Here is a 16,922-nt window from a genome sequence, read left to right as displayed (position 1 = left end):
GACAAGTTTATTATTAAGACACTATGCTTTTTGCCAAGTGGTGATTGACATTTCCTTGTCTCTGAAGACTGCTGCCAGGCTTTCGATTCTGTTATTCATCTCTTCCCTCCACTATTCTGACAGCTCAGAACGGTAGAATTGAACTATTTTTCTTGGCTTTTGCAGTGGAAACTAACCCTATAGACTTTTGTGAGCGCTGAAGTATGTGTGTGTGTCCCCCCTCACCCCCCGGAACAAATGATATCAATGATCTCAAAAGCCTGAGAAGTAGTTGACTCTGCTTAGAGAACCTATTCCTTGTTGAAGAAAATAAGTTAGAGAAAACTTGGCTTGCTCAGGTGTTCTATGGATGAACACCATGTATGAATGCTTATGATGTTTATTTCTTTAGCAAATTAAAAGGTGACATTCTTTTAAAAATTATTTTATTTTTAAAAATTTATTTATTTTTAGTTTTCAACATTCACTTCCATAAGATCTTGAGTTCCAAATTTTCTCCCTATCTCTTCCTTCCCCCTACCCCAAGATGGTGTGCAATTTGATATAGGTTCTATATACATACATTCGTATTAAACCTATTTTCACATTAGTCATGTTGTAAAGAAGAATTAGAACCAATGGGAGAAACCATGAGAAAGAAGAAAGAAACAAACAAAAAAGAGAGAGCAAATAATAAGCTTCGGTCTGCATTCAGACTTTATAGTTCTTTTTCTGGATGTGGACAATATTTTCCATCATGAGTCTTTTGGAGATGTCTTAGATCCTTGTATTGCTAAGAAGAGATAAGTCTATCAAAGTTAGTCATCACACAATGTGGCTGTTACTGTGTACAATGTTCTCCTGGTTCTGCTCACTTTACTCAGCATCAGTCCATATAAGTCTTTCCAGGTTTTTCTGAAGTCTGCCTGCTCATCATTCCTTATAGCACAATAGTATTCCATTACATTCATATACCACAATTTGTTCAGCCATTCCCCAATTGATGGGCATTTCCAATTTGCCACCACAAAAAGAGCTGCTATAAATATTTTTGTATATGTGGGTCCTTTTACCATTTTTATGATCTCTTTGAGATACAGCCCTAGAAGTGGTATTGCTGGGTCAAAGGGTATGCACATTTTTATAGCCCTTTGGGCATAGTTCCAAATTGCTCTGCAGAATGGTTGGATCAGTTCACAACTCCAAGGTGAAATATTCTTAAAAGGAGCTACATGAGTGGATCTTATTTCTATTCCAGAGAATAACCATTTTTATACAATTTATTCAAAGATATATGTATAGTTGGTAAAATGGGAATAGAAGCGGGTGTATCTGAATATTAGGTTGGATATATTAACACGTGGCATAATCTAAAATGTTTATACTTTTTTTCAGTGGAGGGGAGGTAATTAGCATTAATCTTCTGGTCCTAGAAATTATCTGCTGACTTGATATTGTAGGAATTTGCTCTGCCTCCTTTATGGAAGTCACTTAATACTATATACCTGTCTCCAGTAATACAAAGTAATGGTGTTTCTTTACATCTTCCTGGGTAGTAGAGAGAACGCTAGAGTCAGGATAAGAACCAATTTCAAGTTTTTGTTCTGTTGCTTATTAGCTGTTCGACTTTCAATCACTTCATCTCTCTGCTCTCCGTTTCCCCATTTTTAAAATAAGAGAATTGGATTAGATAGTCCAGTGCTTACACAGTGCCCAGCACATAGTAATAAGCACTTAATAAGTGCCTGTTGATTGACTGGCTGACTGTCCCAAAGGTCTCTTTCAGGTCTGACGTGCTGTCATCCTTGTAATAATTATGGAATGAAACTTCGAAGGCATTTCAGAGGTTATGCAGTTCAACCCATACCTGAATAGGAAATTCTTCTACAACATCTTTCCAAAGTTGGTGCCCCACTGTTGGAGGGCTTTCTGAGGAGGCTAGATGACCACTTGTCACATGTGGTATGAATGAATGAATGAATGATTGAAAGAGAAAGGACTTATTAAGCACTTACTATGAGTCAGACGCTGTGCTAGGCTCTGGGATACAAATACCAGGGATACTTCTTGTTCTCAAGGAACTTATAGTCTATCTATCTATTTATCGATAGATATCTATCTTTATGAAGCGAGGAAAATAAAAGGGAAAGAACAGTAGACTATATACAGAGTCTTTCCCTATTATATGTTATAGATACACAGTCTTTATTATCCTTCATATAATATATATACACATATATACATATGTGTATATATATGTGTGTGTGTGTGTGTGTGTGTGTGTGTGTGTGTGTATCTATCTTGTATAAAGGGAGGAAAGAAAGCATTTATTAATTACCTACTTCATGCAAGGCACTCTACTAAGCACTTTACAAATATTATTTTATTTGATTCTCTCAATAACCCTGGAAAATAGGTGCTATTATTATCTCCATTTTGCAGCTGGAGAAACTAAGGCAGAGAGAGGTTAAGTGACTTGCCCAGGATCACAGAGATAGTAAGTGTCTGAGGCTGTATTTGAACTCAAGTCTTCCCAGCTCTAGGCCCCACACTGTATCCATTGGGCCTCCTAGTTATCAACAAGGAATTGATAGCCAGGTAATAAAATTTTAGTTTGAGGCGTTAAAGGGATGGTGAGAGGAATCAGAGCAGTAGATTAGCATTTTTTTTTTAAGAAGCAACGGCAGTCATGATTTGATTGCACTTTCTAGACAAAAGATGGGAAGTGGGGTGGGTGGAGGGAGTAGAAGCCTAAGCCTGGTGGCAAGGTACCTGCAGTGAATGAGTGCATGTGAAGCTAAATATAGAGAATATGGGAATATATCATGGTGGGGTTTCCCTTTTGGAACAGCAGGACTGTATGTCCCCTAAAATCCTTTCTAGTTCTCAAATTCTGTAATTTTGTGGTTATCTAGCCACTGCTTGAAGACCTGCAGTGATGGGAACTTAATTCCTACAAGATAATGCTTTAAAATCTTAGAACTTATATGAAAGTTCATCTATTTGCATATACGAATTTTAAACTTACGTTTTGCCTTTATTTAACAACCCGAGCTCTTTGACATCCACCCTTCTCTTTATTGTACGTATTCCTTTGCTGGCTGTTAGAACTAGATCTAGAAACCTGAAACTGCTTGAAGCGCTGATATTTGTTCGCACATATTACAGTATGTGGTTGCAGTTTCTATTCCTTTTAGTATCTTTTCCTGCTAACTTCTTCATGTTCATCGTTATTATCATTACCAATCCTCATTGCCAGGTCCTGACAGAGAGATTTGTCCCTGTGTTTGGATAAATATTTATACAGCATCTATTATGTGCTTGGTGCTGTGGAGAATACAAACAAATATATAGCATAGAGTCTTAGAGTGGAATAAGCCTCTGAGGTCATCTACTCCTTATAAGTATAGCTAGGTGTTCAGTGGTTAGAGTGGTGGGCCTGGAGTCAGGAAGACCTGAGTTCAGATCTGCCCTTAGATACTTACTAGCTATGTGGCCTGGAGCAAGTTACTTAACCTTTCTCTGCCTCAGTTTCTTTATCTGTAAAATGGGAATAATAATAGCACCCATCTCCCAGAGTAGCTGTGAGGATGAAATGGAATATTATTTGTTTCCTATAAAATATATATTTATATAACAATTTTTGCAAGCTTTCAACTACTGTAAAAATCCTATTATCCTCATTGTTTGAATAATCCCCTGTTATTTGAAACAAACAGGGCAGTATTGCTACTATCATATTAAATTTATTATGTACTTAAAATAATCTATATGTAACAGGGATATAGTGTCATATACAGTTCTCTTTTCTGTTATTTGTATATAGAAGTGTTCATGTTTGTTGATGTTTGTCAAGTTCAAAAGAAAAACAAAAGCATTTTATAAGAATTAGTATTTTTATTATTAATTAACTCACCAGGTAGTATAATTTCCTTACAGAACACTAAGTTAATAATAAAAATAAATCCAAAATCTAATCTTCCTTCCTACATATCAGGAGTCTAACTTGCATAAACCTACACAAGAAAACCATGGATTGGTTCTCCCCTCCCTTGTGCCATAGCAGAATAACATCCCGTATTCTTTTCTTGGTTTCCAACCTCAAGGCAGTGTGGGCATAGTCTGTACATACTGTGGGCAATCTGGGGACCGAGCACTCATCCCTAAACTCCCACCGCATCACCTCTTTCAGAAGTATAGATAGAAGTATCACAGGTGGAAACCAAGTGCTCCCACACAGGGGAAGGATGCCAAATTTATATTCCCCCTGTGACAGGGTACAGCTCTGTACTGTACAGATGCAGGCAGCTAGAACTCACAGAACGTGATCCCTAAAGCTGCCCACGGGCTGCAAGTTCAAAACCAGATGGCTGTACCACATCTTTTTTTTTTTCTTCAAAGGAAGTCATACAGTTTAATGTAATAGAAGTTGGAACAAATTGGTAATTAGGAAATGAGGAGGAGGATTGAAAATATCAAAGAAAATCAGAAAGATGCACAGAAGTAATAAAAAGAACCAGAAACAAAAAATTTTATTATCTGAGAAATTTTATTTAAAATAACATTGTAGCTCTTTACAATACCATCACCATTTCTAGCCCCACAAAGTGTCTTTCCTGATTCTGTATGGAAGATATTATGTGTCTGTAAGACTGAGCTAGTGTAGTGGTCTGGACTAAGCAGCTAGGTGGCGCCATAGTGCACAGAGCCTTGGGCCTGGAGTCAGGGAGGCTCATTCCCTGAGTTTCATCTCTCTTCAGACACTTACTAGCTGGGTGACTTTGGGCAAGTCACTTAACACTATTTGCCTCAGTTTCCTCATCTGTAAAATGAGCTGAAGCAGGAAATTGAAAACCACTGTAGTGTCTTTGCTAAGAATACTCCAAATGGGCCTATGAAGAATCAGATACAACTGAACAACCAATTCAACATTTATTAACAATTACTTAGATGAAGACATAGACGTCACACTTATCACATTTGCAGAGGACACAAAGCTGGAAGAGATAGCTAACATTTTGGGCAACAAAATCGTGATTAAGAAAAAACGTCAGCAGTCTGAAATGTAAAGGGCTCAAGTAGACCAAGTGGAATTTAAAGGGGGGTCCTGCACTAGTTGGGGCAGTATGTGACAGGGGAGACTGAGCTTGGTGACCAATTCATGTGAAAAAAAATTTACGGATGATAGTTGACCACAAGCTTAGTATGAATCAATGTGATAACTGTTTGAAAAAAGAAAAGAAACTAATATAACCACTAATACAATCACAGGCTTCATTAATATGAAATGGCCAGAAATGATAAACTAATTATATTCTTTGCTGATCAATCCAATTTCCAGTGATATGATGTGCATCCCATTTTAAGAAAGACCAACAATAAAGCACAAATCACCTGGAAGAAATATCTTACTAAGTATTTGCTGCATTGATTAAAATTGTTGAGTGTTTAGGAACTGGTCAATAAAAGGAGGGGGGAAGTTACTGGTATGTTTAGCTAGGAGAAGGGTAGTAGAAGGAGAGGCATTTTAGTTGTCTTCCAGTATTTTATGGGTTATGATATAGAAGAGATAGTTGACTTGTTCCATATTTCTCCAAAGGAGTGGAAAGTGCAGGGAGTCAAATTTTGACTTAATATTAAAAAGACATTTCCAACAATTAGAATTGTCTGACAGTGGACCCTCACGAGGTAGAGTTCTACATAAATAGAGGTATTCAAACCAATGCTAAATGGTATTGTTATGGTGAAAGCTGTTGAAGGCATTCATTTAGGCATGTTTTACACATGCCATATACAAAGAACAGCTAAGAAGATTGTATATGACACTATGGATCTCTTGCATATATTCTGAATATCCTACTGTTCTCTTCTGTGTATTTTCTAAATGTTTCATTGACATTCTTTCTTTCTTTCTTTTTTAATCACTGTCTACCCCCACTACCCTATCTCATATAAAAGTTCTCCCTCATAATGTGTGGTCTATTTTTCTCTTTCTTTCTTTCTTTCTTTCTTTCTTTCTTTCTTTCTTTCTTTCTTTCTTTCTTTCTCTCTTCTCTCTCTCTCTCTCTCTTTCTTTCTTTCTTTCTTTCTCTCTTTCTTTTCTTTCTTTCTTTCTTTCTTTCTTTCTTTCTTTCTTTCTTTCTTTTTTTGGCTAGTCAATGGGGTTAAGTGACTTGCCCAGGGTCACACAGTTAGTACATCTCAAGTATCGGAGGCCAGACTATAACTCAGGTCCTCCTGATTCCAGGACCAGAGCTCTCTCTACTGCACTACCACCTGCCCCATGTGGTCTGTTTTACAAAGGATATTGTGTACATCCATTATCCCTTAGAACCTCAGAAATTCCAATCCTATAAGATAGTTGGGGGGAGAACAGGTGGCATTGTTCCCATTTTATAAATGAACAAATGGGGATAGAGAAGCTTAGTGACATCCCCAAATTCACATTGTTGATATAAAAGAGGGGAAAGAGAAAATCATATTAGATTTCAATGGAGAAATTGTGCAGTTCTTTAGAGAGCTCAAGTTGCTTGTTGTTGCAAAAAATATATTTTTAAAATACTTCTATTCTTCTAGCAATGCTATATGGCTTCAAATAACAGAATTCAGTCAGTTCAGACTGGTTAAAATTGCAGGTGATACCAAGGGCAATGGAAAAATACATGGCGGAAATGATACGCTGAAGTATGTTACCAATGATGACTTGCATTCTTGAAGAGGTTTAGGACGCATCAAGGAAATTCGTGACTCGAAAAGGAAGTGAGCCAGCCTTGTAGTGAGAATGAGAGAGAACAGATGGGTAGATTGAGTGTTGTTTTGGTTTTCAAAGAAATATTACCAGAGCCCCATGGCAAAGCCTCCAATTCATTGGTAGATTTCTGTGGAAAGAAACAAGAAAGAATCATACAAGTCAAGAAGGTATGCAGGAATTTCTCCCTGTATTGGTAAAGGAGGCCAGTGTACTGATGAGACTAAAGAGCCATTGAAATATCCAAAGATCTGAATAGCGCTTTGTAGCTCATAAATACATTATCTCATTCAGTCCTTATGATGACCTTGTGAAACTAATAGTGTAATTATTCTGATTAGGAAGCTGAGGCTTGATGAGATAAAGTGGTTTGCCCAATATTAAATGATTAGTTCAGTGTTAGAAGTGAGACTTCAACCCTGCTCCCATGACTAATAACCCGTTTTTTTTTTTTTACTAGACCACGATGAATGTACCCAGGAAGTTGAATGTAGTGGCAATGTATTAGGACAGTGAGGATCCCTGCTGAGAGGAGTAGAGGACTGTCTTCTCCAATGGAGTTAATTATCACAGTGGATAAAACTCTGGGTTTGAAGCCAGGGAGAACAGAGTTCATAACCTGCCTCAGATACTTGTTCTTGGACCCTGGGCAAGTCCCTTAACCTCCATCTGCCTTGATTTCCTTACCTGTTAAACGAGGGGGGGTTAGATTCTGAGGCCTTTAAGATTCTTTGTAGCTCTAAAGCTATAATCCTAGTTTCAAGTATGATCCTATGATACTGTGAGTTGAATTATTCTACATATAACTTTTTATTGTTGGTCTTGTCCATCACAAGTAGTAGGACCATGGGCCAAATTTCCTTTGAGAAATTCTGCCACTTTCCCTTTGTGTCCACGACAGCCTCCTTCCATTTCCTTATACTTGGCTTGGCACTGATTTGTTAATCAGGTTTGGGAGAAGAATAATACTTTAATAAAATAAGAATTAAGTTGACATTTCCAGGACCTAGATTTTTTGTGAGTTCTTTTTTTGATTATACCTAGATGCCATCTTTTTCTTTTTCATTTTACCTGATTTTTCATTAACCCTAAAAATTAGGAAGGGCACAACCATAGGCATCCTGAAAGCATAAACTTATACTTTGATTTTGTTTGGAACCAATTTTCCATTTTCTATTTTGTATTTTATCTACATTTACGCTGAATTCTCTTGAATAAATTTCTAGAGTCAGAAGACTTGAGTTCAAGTCCTTACTCCACTGGCTGTATGATCTCATAGGAATCACTTCCCCTCTGGGCTTTTCATATAAAAATATTTAAAATTGAAGAACTAGATTTTCTCAAAGGCCCTTTTTGTCTCTGAAATTCAACAAATAAATTAATGATGAACAAGCATTTTAAATCAATGGCTTCTTGGTATTAAGCTTGAAAACTTTGAAAAGTCAGGTCTATGCTTTAATAACACATCTACATTTAATGTTCGACACCTCTCAATCTTGTACTAAAATTTTAGGTGTTTCAAATACTGTAATTAGTAAAGCTACAGTAGCAAATTGATGATTTTCTTCAAAAAATTAAAGCATGGCCAAGTCAATACCACTCCCATAAAAAGTTGTGTTTCTAATTATTTCAATAATTGTAAATGTAAGAAAATTAAATGAATCCAGAACTTTAAGATGAGACAATTGAAATGAGCTTGGCTTGTTTCTGCGTTTTCTGGGATTCTCTTTCATTTTGTGTGTTCCTAAGAATAACGGAATGTTTCCTACTCAGAGAAATACCATCCCAGGAAAGAGCCTGGCTTTCCAGTTGGCAGATTCTCGGGGATGAGTCTCTTCACCAACAGGCTAAAAATATTCTCCCTGCTCCAGTTGTTTGCTTCTCCACACTGTGCTTTCATTGTCTCCAAGCTATCCAATTTTAGACAGACATACTCCTCTGGGAGAATTTCTCTCCAAATTCCAGCTCAGTTCTTAAGACCAATGGTCTCATAATTCTGAGTATCTCCTTTTTCTTCTCTAGGAAGCTTCATTATTTAAAATAATTAATTTTTTGAATTTTTTTTGGTTTTCTCTAGGAACATTGAGCTTATACTTCCTTTTCTTGATATTTATTGGGTTCCTCCTACGTGCTTAGCCCTTGTATGGGGGCAGGGAGGTGAGGGAAGAAGAATATAAGGAAGAATAATTTATGTTCCACCCTTGAAGGCTTTGTAAAACTAGTTGGAAGATTGTAAACTTAAGTAAAAATACAAGGTAGTATATGCTAAATTGAGAAATGTGTGTTACACAGTAAGTACATAGGAACCGAGAGAAGGGAAAAAGTCTCAGTGAACTAGGAAAGGTTCTAGTGAGCTGCTATGGTCAGGGAAAGACTCACAGAGGTGGTGTGACTTGAGCTAGGATCACTAGATGGTTAGGTGGAGAATAAGGGTTAGTGGGAGCAGGAGATAAGTATTTGTATATATCCCTTTAAACTATAAGCTTGATTAAGATAAAGTTCATGACTTACCTAAACTCTGTATCTACCTTGATGCAAAAGATAATAAATAATTGTTGTACAATTCTAACATAGTTATATAATGCTATATATAAGATTTAATATGTTATGCAATGTTATATAATTGTCATATAACAATACTTATTAAATAACTATTATATATAATAACATTAATAATGATGATATAACATATAATAATGATGCAGCCTTGTAGAGGGCTTTAAAATTTACAGAGTGCTTTCCTTATAATGACCCTGTGAGGTAGGCAAATATAGTTATCTAGGAAACTGAGGCTTAGAAAACTGAAGTGATCTTCCCAAGATTACACAGCCAGTAAATTTCAGAGCCAGGATTTGAACCCAATCCCTGTGCTTTTTTATGCTGTGCTGAATTTGTGTTGAATGAGTAAAAGTTTAGAGTCATGAAAACAGATGGCACATTGAGAGTACAATGGGTAATAAATTTGACTTGAAACAAAATTTATGTGGGAAGCACTATACAACTTGTGCTTAATTGTTAAAGGGAAAAATGCAGTGGAAGTGAAGATTAATTCTATAGATAGTTTGGGATATGATTGGGAAATAAAGACTACAGGAATTAGACAAGTAGAAGAAAGCAAGAGGTCAGAATATGAAAGAAACAAGACAGGTGAAGTTAAGGAAGCTGCAGTCTGTTTGCACTGACAGTGTGAGTAGAGGGTTTGAATGTAAAGGGTTTTGAAGCTTTGGAAAGGGAGATTTGAAGAAGGCTTTTGATCTCATTGAGATAAGAAAGTTGTGAGAAATGTTATTTGATTATTCCTTATGATATATAATATATAGAAATATAATTGCAGCATTGGATTATTTAAGGATAACATACCAAAATTCTATCTTTGAAGGATCGTTAGGAGGGTATATTTTAGTCTTTATGTGAGGAATATACATTCATAATGAAAATGCAATACTCACTTTTAAATCTTTGGCAGTAGACTAAGTAGGAGTAACTGGCAAAATATTACCATTTGAAATTAACCAAGTAAACCCAAACTTGATTTGATTGAATTTTTTTCTAAACTATGAAACTAAATTATGTGGTCTCGTTTACAATGAGATGTATTAGCCTATTAGGATAACTGTAGTAAATCAGAAGTAAATGCCAAATACATTGAGTACATGTCTCAGAAAGCCCAAGTTCAGGTCTGGTCTCAGAAATTTATTGGCCGTGTGACTTGATGTAAGTTACTTCACCTTTGTTTATCCCAATTTCCTAATCTGTAGAGGGATAATAGCACCTACCTTCCAGGGTTGTTGGGAAGATCACGTGATTGTTAATTGCTTAGCACAATTCGTGGCGCATGGAAAACCCTATATAAATGTTAGTAAATGTAAGTACTCTATATTGGTCTTGAATGCAATCAATATAGAATGCAGAAGGTGATGAGATGAATGATTTTCTATGTAGGATGATTTGGAAATACATTAGACTGAATCAATGCCAACTGACTGGTAATAAGTTTTGTTTCATGTTTTAAATACATGGTATCATGTATGTTATCACTGTGTTTCTAAATTTTTCTTATATTGTGAAATTTAGTGTGCCATCATTAGATTAAGGGAGAAGCTCCTTTCCAGCAGCATTCTGATACAGTGGCATACTGCAACTTCTCTTTTAATCTGGATGCTGTCAGATTGTGAATTAATCTGCTAAAAGAATGTGGTAAAATGTTTAAAAATGGTTAAATATTTGAGATGTTTTGATTTAAATTGGATAATATTAACAATGATAATAATTTACTCTTGGGAGAAAGAGTAGCAGTTATATTAATTGTTACTGCACACTTGAGATCAATAATAATAGCCTAACCCTAAACTGTGATTAGTGAAATTTTGCTATTTAAGATAAAATCTCTTGGGACTGTAATTTGATATTGTTCTAAGTTTTGATTTCAGGTATGGTTGTATGGATTGGTATTAAGCCAGTAATCGTCCAGCATTCAAGGGGAATGCCATATGTACTGAGGTCTGAGAACTGCTACAGGTGGATGTCTGTCCTTGGGAAAAGTTGAGGGGATGACTTTGTATAGACAAAGATAGGATCCTCTTGGCTCAGTTTCCCCATTGTGCTCTCTTTCTACACTGGAAATTTCCCCACCTGGTTAATTATGAACCTGGCTTTTGATTCCCTATGAATAATGTGGAACTATGCTATGTGACTGGCTGTTAACTATGCCTGGAAGCAAACAGAACGAAGGAAGTTTTCTCTTATTGTGCTTTATGTCAGGTCAGTAGGTGCTCTTGAGGGGACAGTCTTGATATCATCATAACCATGTCCTTCCTTTTTCCTTTTATAGAAAATTTCTGTAAATACAGCAGGTGAATAGTGAAAGTTTTGTGCAATACTAAATTTATTAATTAATAGATTAATATTAAAACATCTCTGAGTTTATATAATAGGGATGCAAGTATGAAAAATCTTTCCATTTTGATCAACTCATTCATATACAAGATTACTCATACCTTCAGGTGATTTAGGGATAATATTCTCATGGGGGAGGACTTACGATTTACATCTGAAAGCAAAAGGATCAGTTTCCTCATCTATATGTATATGTATACACACACAGTTGGTTTATATATGATTGGTTTCCAAATGTTTGTAATGGAATATACAGGCCTTGAGTATGTTTTCATAATAGTTTCTCAAAATTGGGTTAAGTATTTTAATTGCATTGATAATTGAAATTATTTCCCTATTTTGAAGTCTCTGTCTGATGTAGGCTCTTCCTTTAGCCTGTTGATAGCATTGTTCATATCAGGTAGAGGGTTCAAGTGAATATAGAATGAGCAAATGGTATGTAAAAAATAAAACTTTCAGAAGTTTCAGGTGAATGATGGGTTCCTAATTCAATGTTCTTCTTATAGCTCTGTTGTTAAAAGAATCAGAACCATAAGATTTGAGCTGGTTTTCACCACATGAACTGGTTAGAGGAGGAATTATACTAGATTTGCTTTTTCAATAACTGGTTCATGTGGCAGATTTTAGCAGAATTACCTAGGAATCTCTTCAAGTGCCTTGGAACCAGAGAAGCAGATCTACTAGGAGGAGCATCCTTCAGAATGCTGCCCTGAGAATGAGACCAAATCCGGAATGTCCAGGGGAAGATGTTTCTAGGGATCAGATGACTAACTGGGATGCCGGTGACTCAAGATGAAATGTGCTAATTAAATGAACATTGGGAATAGGTTACAGGCACAAGAACACTGAAATAACTTTAAGTAACCTGGTAACCTACTTGTTATTGTATTGCTTTGGTCTTTTTGTTTCATAGTATTTATATTTGCTGAATTTTCTTGGTTACCTTCTTGTTGAGTCAGTCCAGTGTGTCTGATTCTTTGTGAGCCCATTTGGGGTTTTCTTGGCAGAGACACTGAAGTAGTTTGCAATTTCCTTCTCTAGCTCATTTTACAGATGAGAAAACTGAGACAAACAGGGTTAAGTGACTTGGCCAGGATCACATAGCTAGGAAGTGTCTGAAGCTAGATTTGAACTCAGAAAGATGAAATTTCCCGACTCCAGGCCAGGCGCTGTATCCATTGTGCCACCTAGCTGCTCTTGATGACATGTACATCTCTCCTCTTAGTAAGTGTGTAGATGAGTGATCCATTGGGAACAGGTTCCTCAAGGATCAAATGGGGGGGGATGGAAGAGCCACATTAACTCCATTTTGTGAACAGCATTCATTTTGTGACATTAGACTTCTATATTCCTGTAAAAGCCTTGTTCATTTGGTTTCAGGGAAATACCATGAAATGTTCTGTATAACTTGTGGTTAGTACCTTTTGGTTTTGTCATACTCTGGCCAATCAGAAAGAAGAAATGCCCTTGTTGCTCAAGATTGTGGTACCTGATATGTACCTCATTACTGACTATAAGAAAGCTTTGTTATCTATTATTCAGTGTCTTTGTACCTATTAAGGTGCCTGGGATCCACTTTGTTATGCAACTGCATGCCTTGCGAATAATCAACATGCTAAGATGTAATTGCCTCAGCTTTTACGAATTTCATTTGTAACAGCAGTACAATATGTAGTGGGCTGAATGGAATCCAGAAGACCTGGGTTTTTACCTATTTGATTCTGGGCAAGTCATTTCACCTCTCTTGGCCTCAGTTTTCCTTACCTGTAAAATGTGTATTATAAGAGCACCTACCTTACAGGGTCATTGTGCTCATTGGACTTGGAATTGGGAAAACTTGAATTCAAATCCTGCTTCAGACACTTAGGTGTGTGACCTTGGGCAGCCTCAGTTTCTCAGTTTCCCATCTCTAAAAGGAAGATAATAATAATAATACCTACTTCACAGGGTTGTTGGGAAGATCAAATACAATAATACATGTAAGGCAGCTTGCAAACCCCAAAGCACTCTATACATGCTAGCTATTATTATTAGACCAATTTGTCAACATTTGTTCCTTTTTTTTTCGTTCTGAAACAGAGGCACAATCTTTCTAAGTATAGTATCTCAGGCAGTGTTCTGGAATTCTGATATACTAACTTGTTTGTTTCAGGGTTGAACCAAACCCTCGCTAAAACCACTCTGATTCTTAGTGTCTACATCCTTAGCGTCTCTGATGTTAACTTAATAGTTGTATCTTGAAACTAGGACATGATTAGGGGAAAACAATTGTCCTGTGGGGAATCATTACTGAAAAGCAATTTCAAGTGGTAATTCCTCTTGTAGAACCTGTTATTGCTGTGGCAACAGGCTGACTGCCCTCAACTCCTCCTCGAATGTCTTGTCATGGTGGAGAAGTGACTGTTGCTTTTCTGAAGCTATGACTTTGGAGTGTCAGCTTTGCAAAGGTCCTTCCAAGTCAGAGAGGCTTCAGGCATGAATTGTGTCTTTCATCTGAGGCTAAGTCTGGATAAGTGCTTGGAGATTCTTTTGCAGAAGCTTGACCAGGAGGTGATGATTTTTTTCCAGCCTCAGCGATTCATGAAACTATCTCCTAAAGCACAGAGAAGTTGGTGTCCTCACTGGAGAGTGTGTGTGTGTGTGTGTGTGTGTGTGTGTGTGTGTGTGTGTGTGTGTGAGAGAGAGAGAGAGAGAGAAGAATTTTAGATGCTGGACTTATCAAAGTGTTGTCATTGCCTGAACTCTATGGGGTGGTTTAATATTTTGCCATTCTGATATGGGTATTTATATTGGTATTTATCCTTTTCCAGGTGCTTGTCAAAGAACAAGTGGTTGCAATGAAACACTTATGCTGGAAAGGTTGCCTGCATGTGGCAAAGCATTTGAAGACATGATGAGGAAAGTGGACACAAAGAATTGGTGCAATTTGACTGAATTTATCATGTAAGTTCTTTTAGTGGATGAACAGATTGGGCCCTGGCTTCATGTTTGCAATGCTGAAAGTCCTCATTATTGTTCTAGGATTCTCCTAGAATTCTGTCCCAGAGACCTGGATCTTACTGAGTTATTCTTGGATAATCTTATTGAAGTCTATTAGGCAAGGATAGATAATGGGTGCATTAACTTTCCATTAACTGAACTATTTATCTCTGAACACCATGTGGAATCATGGAAACTCCAGCACACTTTCACACTCATTTCATAACTTCATTGTGTTCTACTGAAAAGTGTTTAAAAAATATTGTTCTACTGTAGCATAGCTTTATAACCAGAAAGGGAAGATATGTTCTCTTTAAAGAACTGAGTTATTTTTTGGAGCTTTAGCAATATATTTGATCTAGAATAGCCTAATCCTGTGCATACTGGTTGATAAAAGGAGGTAAGTGTGTAGGCATGAGTTTTTGCTCAGAAAGAAGGGCAAAAACCGGGAGCAAATTATTCAGGAGGAGAAAAGGGAAAATCTTTCCCTTCTTACCACAAAAATATGGACAAGGTGGAGATGGAATGCACATGGTCTGAATTTTCTCTTTCTTCTTCTATTTTCTGCTAAACCATGTCTAGTTGATAGTAAATTTTCCTTCCAAGTGACAGGGACTAGCTGTATAGTTGTATAATGAGAATGCTGAGCCACCTCTAGGCTAAGGCAGTGAAATGGCTCTTTGCTTCAAGTTTGAACTGATCTGGCAAGGAAAGCTATAACGGAAATTTACTGCAGTAAATAGGTCAGGGAAGGAATTAAAACTTCTCTTTTGAAAAAAGGAAAAAAAAGAGGGACATTCATTACTGTATGGGACTAGTGGAAAAGGTACCTGATTGTTTCTAGGTGTTTATATCTCTACACAGTATCTTAACCTAATTACCTATTGCTATTATAAATATAGTAACTAGTAAATGTTTATACTCAGTTTAATGAGGTAATTAAAAAAAAGTGTATTTGAATGGAAACTATACCATCCTCTTTGACTAATTTAAAGTGCCTTTGGTGCACCTAGACTTTGAACCATGAAATTATAACTAAGATAAGTTGCTGACCTTTCAAGTTTAAACACCTAACTAAAATGATGGCGATTGTCACAGTTTTATTGAATGTCTATTTTTGAAGATTTAGGGGACATTTTTCTTCTGGGTCTTCGGTGGCTATAGAGACATGAATTTTACATAATTTGCATCCTAAGTAAAAAAATAACTTTGATATATTCTCTTCTGATTACTAGGACTTTAATATTAGAGTTTATATGTTTGGGTCAAGACTTAGCTTTCACGAAGTCTGATAGATACTATTTTTTTTAAGACTGCTGACTCCTTTTAAGCTACTCCATAGCTAACCAAATCCCTGTGACTTTTTTTTTGTTAAAAGAATAAAACTATAGTTTTATGCAAGTTGGTTGTTTCAGTTGTGTCCTGCTTTTTATTATTCCATTGGTAGTTTTCTTGGCAGAGATACTGGAGTGGTTTGCGATTTCCTTCTTCAGCTTGTTTTATAAATGAGGAAGCTGAGGCAAACAGGGTTAGGTGACTTGCCCAGGGTCATACATCCAGTAAGTTTCTGAGGCTGGATCTGAACTCAGGGAGATGAGTCTTCCTGACTTCAAGATCAATACTCAATCCACTGTACCACCTAGTTGCCCATGTAAGTCAACAAGTTAACAGGTGTTTATTAAGCACCTACTATGTTCTTGGCACTGTGCTAAGTGCTGAGGATACAAAGAAAGACAAAAGGACAGTCCTTACTCTCAAGGAACTCACAGTCTATGGGGGGGGGGGAAGAACATGCAGACAACCATGTACAACTAAGATATACTACACATATACACACACACATATGATAAATAGAAGATAATAAATGAGTGGGAAGGCACTATCATTCAAGGGGATTAGGAAGGCTTTTTTGCAGAAGGTGGGACTTTAGTTCAGACCTGAAAGAAGTCAAAGGAGCCAAGAATGATTTCTCAACTATCTGCCTGCAGGAGACAGGTTATCTGCATGCAGTTTGAACATCATTTCCTGTCTCATGGCCAGCCCTGCTCCCTTTGCAGGAGAATCACATTACACCAGCTGCTGTGGCATGGGGGAGCAGGTCTGCCAACTGTGGTCCAAATGATGGATTTTCTTAGACCTCTTCTTATCTGGGCCGATGCTCCCCTTCCCTGATAGGCGGTGCCTTGATCACTGTAGACACTTCATAAATGATTGTAGGATTGGATTGGAAATTGTCGACTATAGTGTTAAATTTTTCTTTCAGCACTTTCTTTTTTATTGGATTTGTATCATTCCTTTGGGTGTTCTTCCTACCCAAGTC

General features: G+C 36.9%; 1 protein-coding gene across 1 annotated transcript in view; it reads left to right on the top strand.

Moving 5' to 3' along the window:
• Nucleotides 1-16,922, top strand: part of RAMP3 (receptor activity modifying protein 3) — a 54,857-nt gene that overhangs the window by 14,159 nt on the left and 23,776 nt on the right. Inside the window, exon 2 of the mRNA XM_020971573.2 lies at nucleotides 14,434-14,566. Within this exon, the coding sequence (XP_020827232.1) occupies nucleotides 14,434-14,566 (133 nt within the window). The remainder of the gene's footprint in view (nucleotides 1-14,433; nucleotides 14,567-16,922) is intronic.

This window comes from Phascolarctos cinereus, unplaced genomic scaffold (assembly GCF_003287225.1).
Source record: "Phascolarctos cinereus isolate Bilbo 61053 unplaced genomic scaffold, phaCin_HiC Scaffold_4;HRSCAF=312, whole genome shotgun sequence".
NCBI lineage: Eukaryota > Metazoa > Chordata > Mammalia > Diprotodontia > Phascolarctidae > Phascolarctos > Phascolarctos cinereus.
Note: the sequence above shows the minus strand (reverse complement) of the source record. Positions and strands in the feature narration are given on the sequence as shown.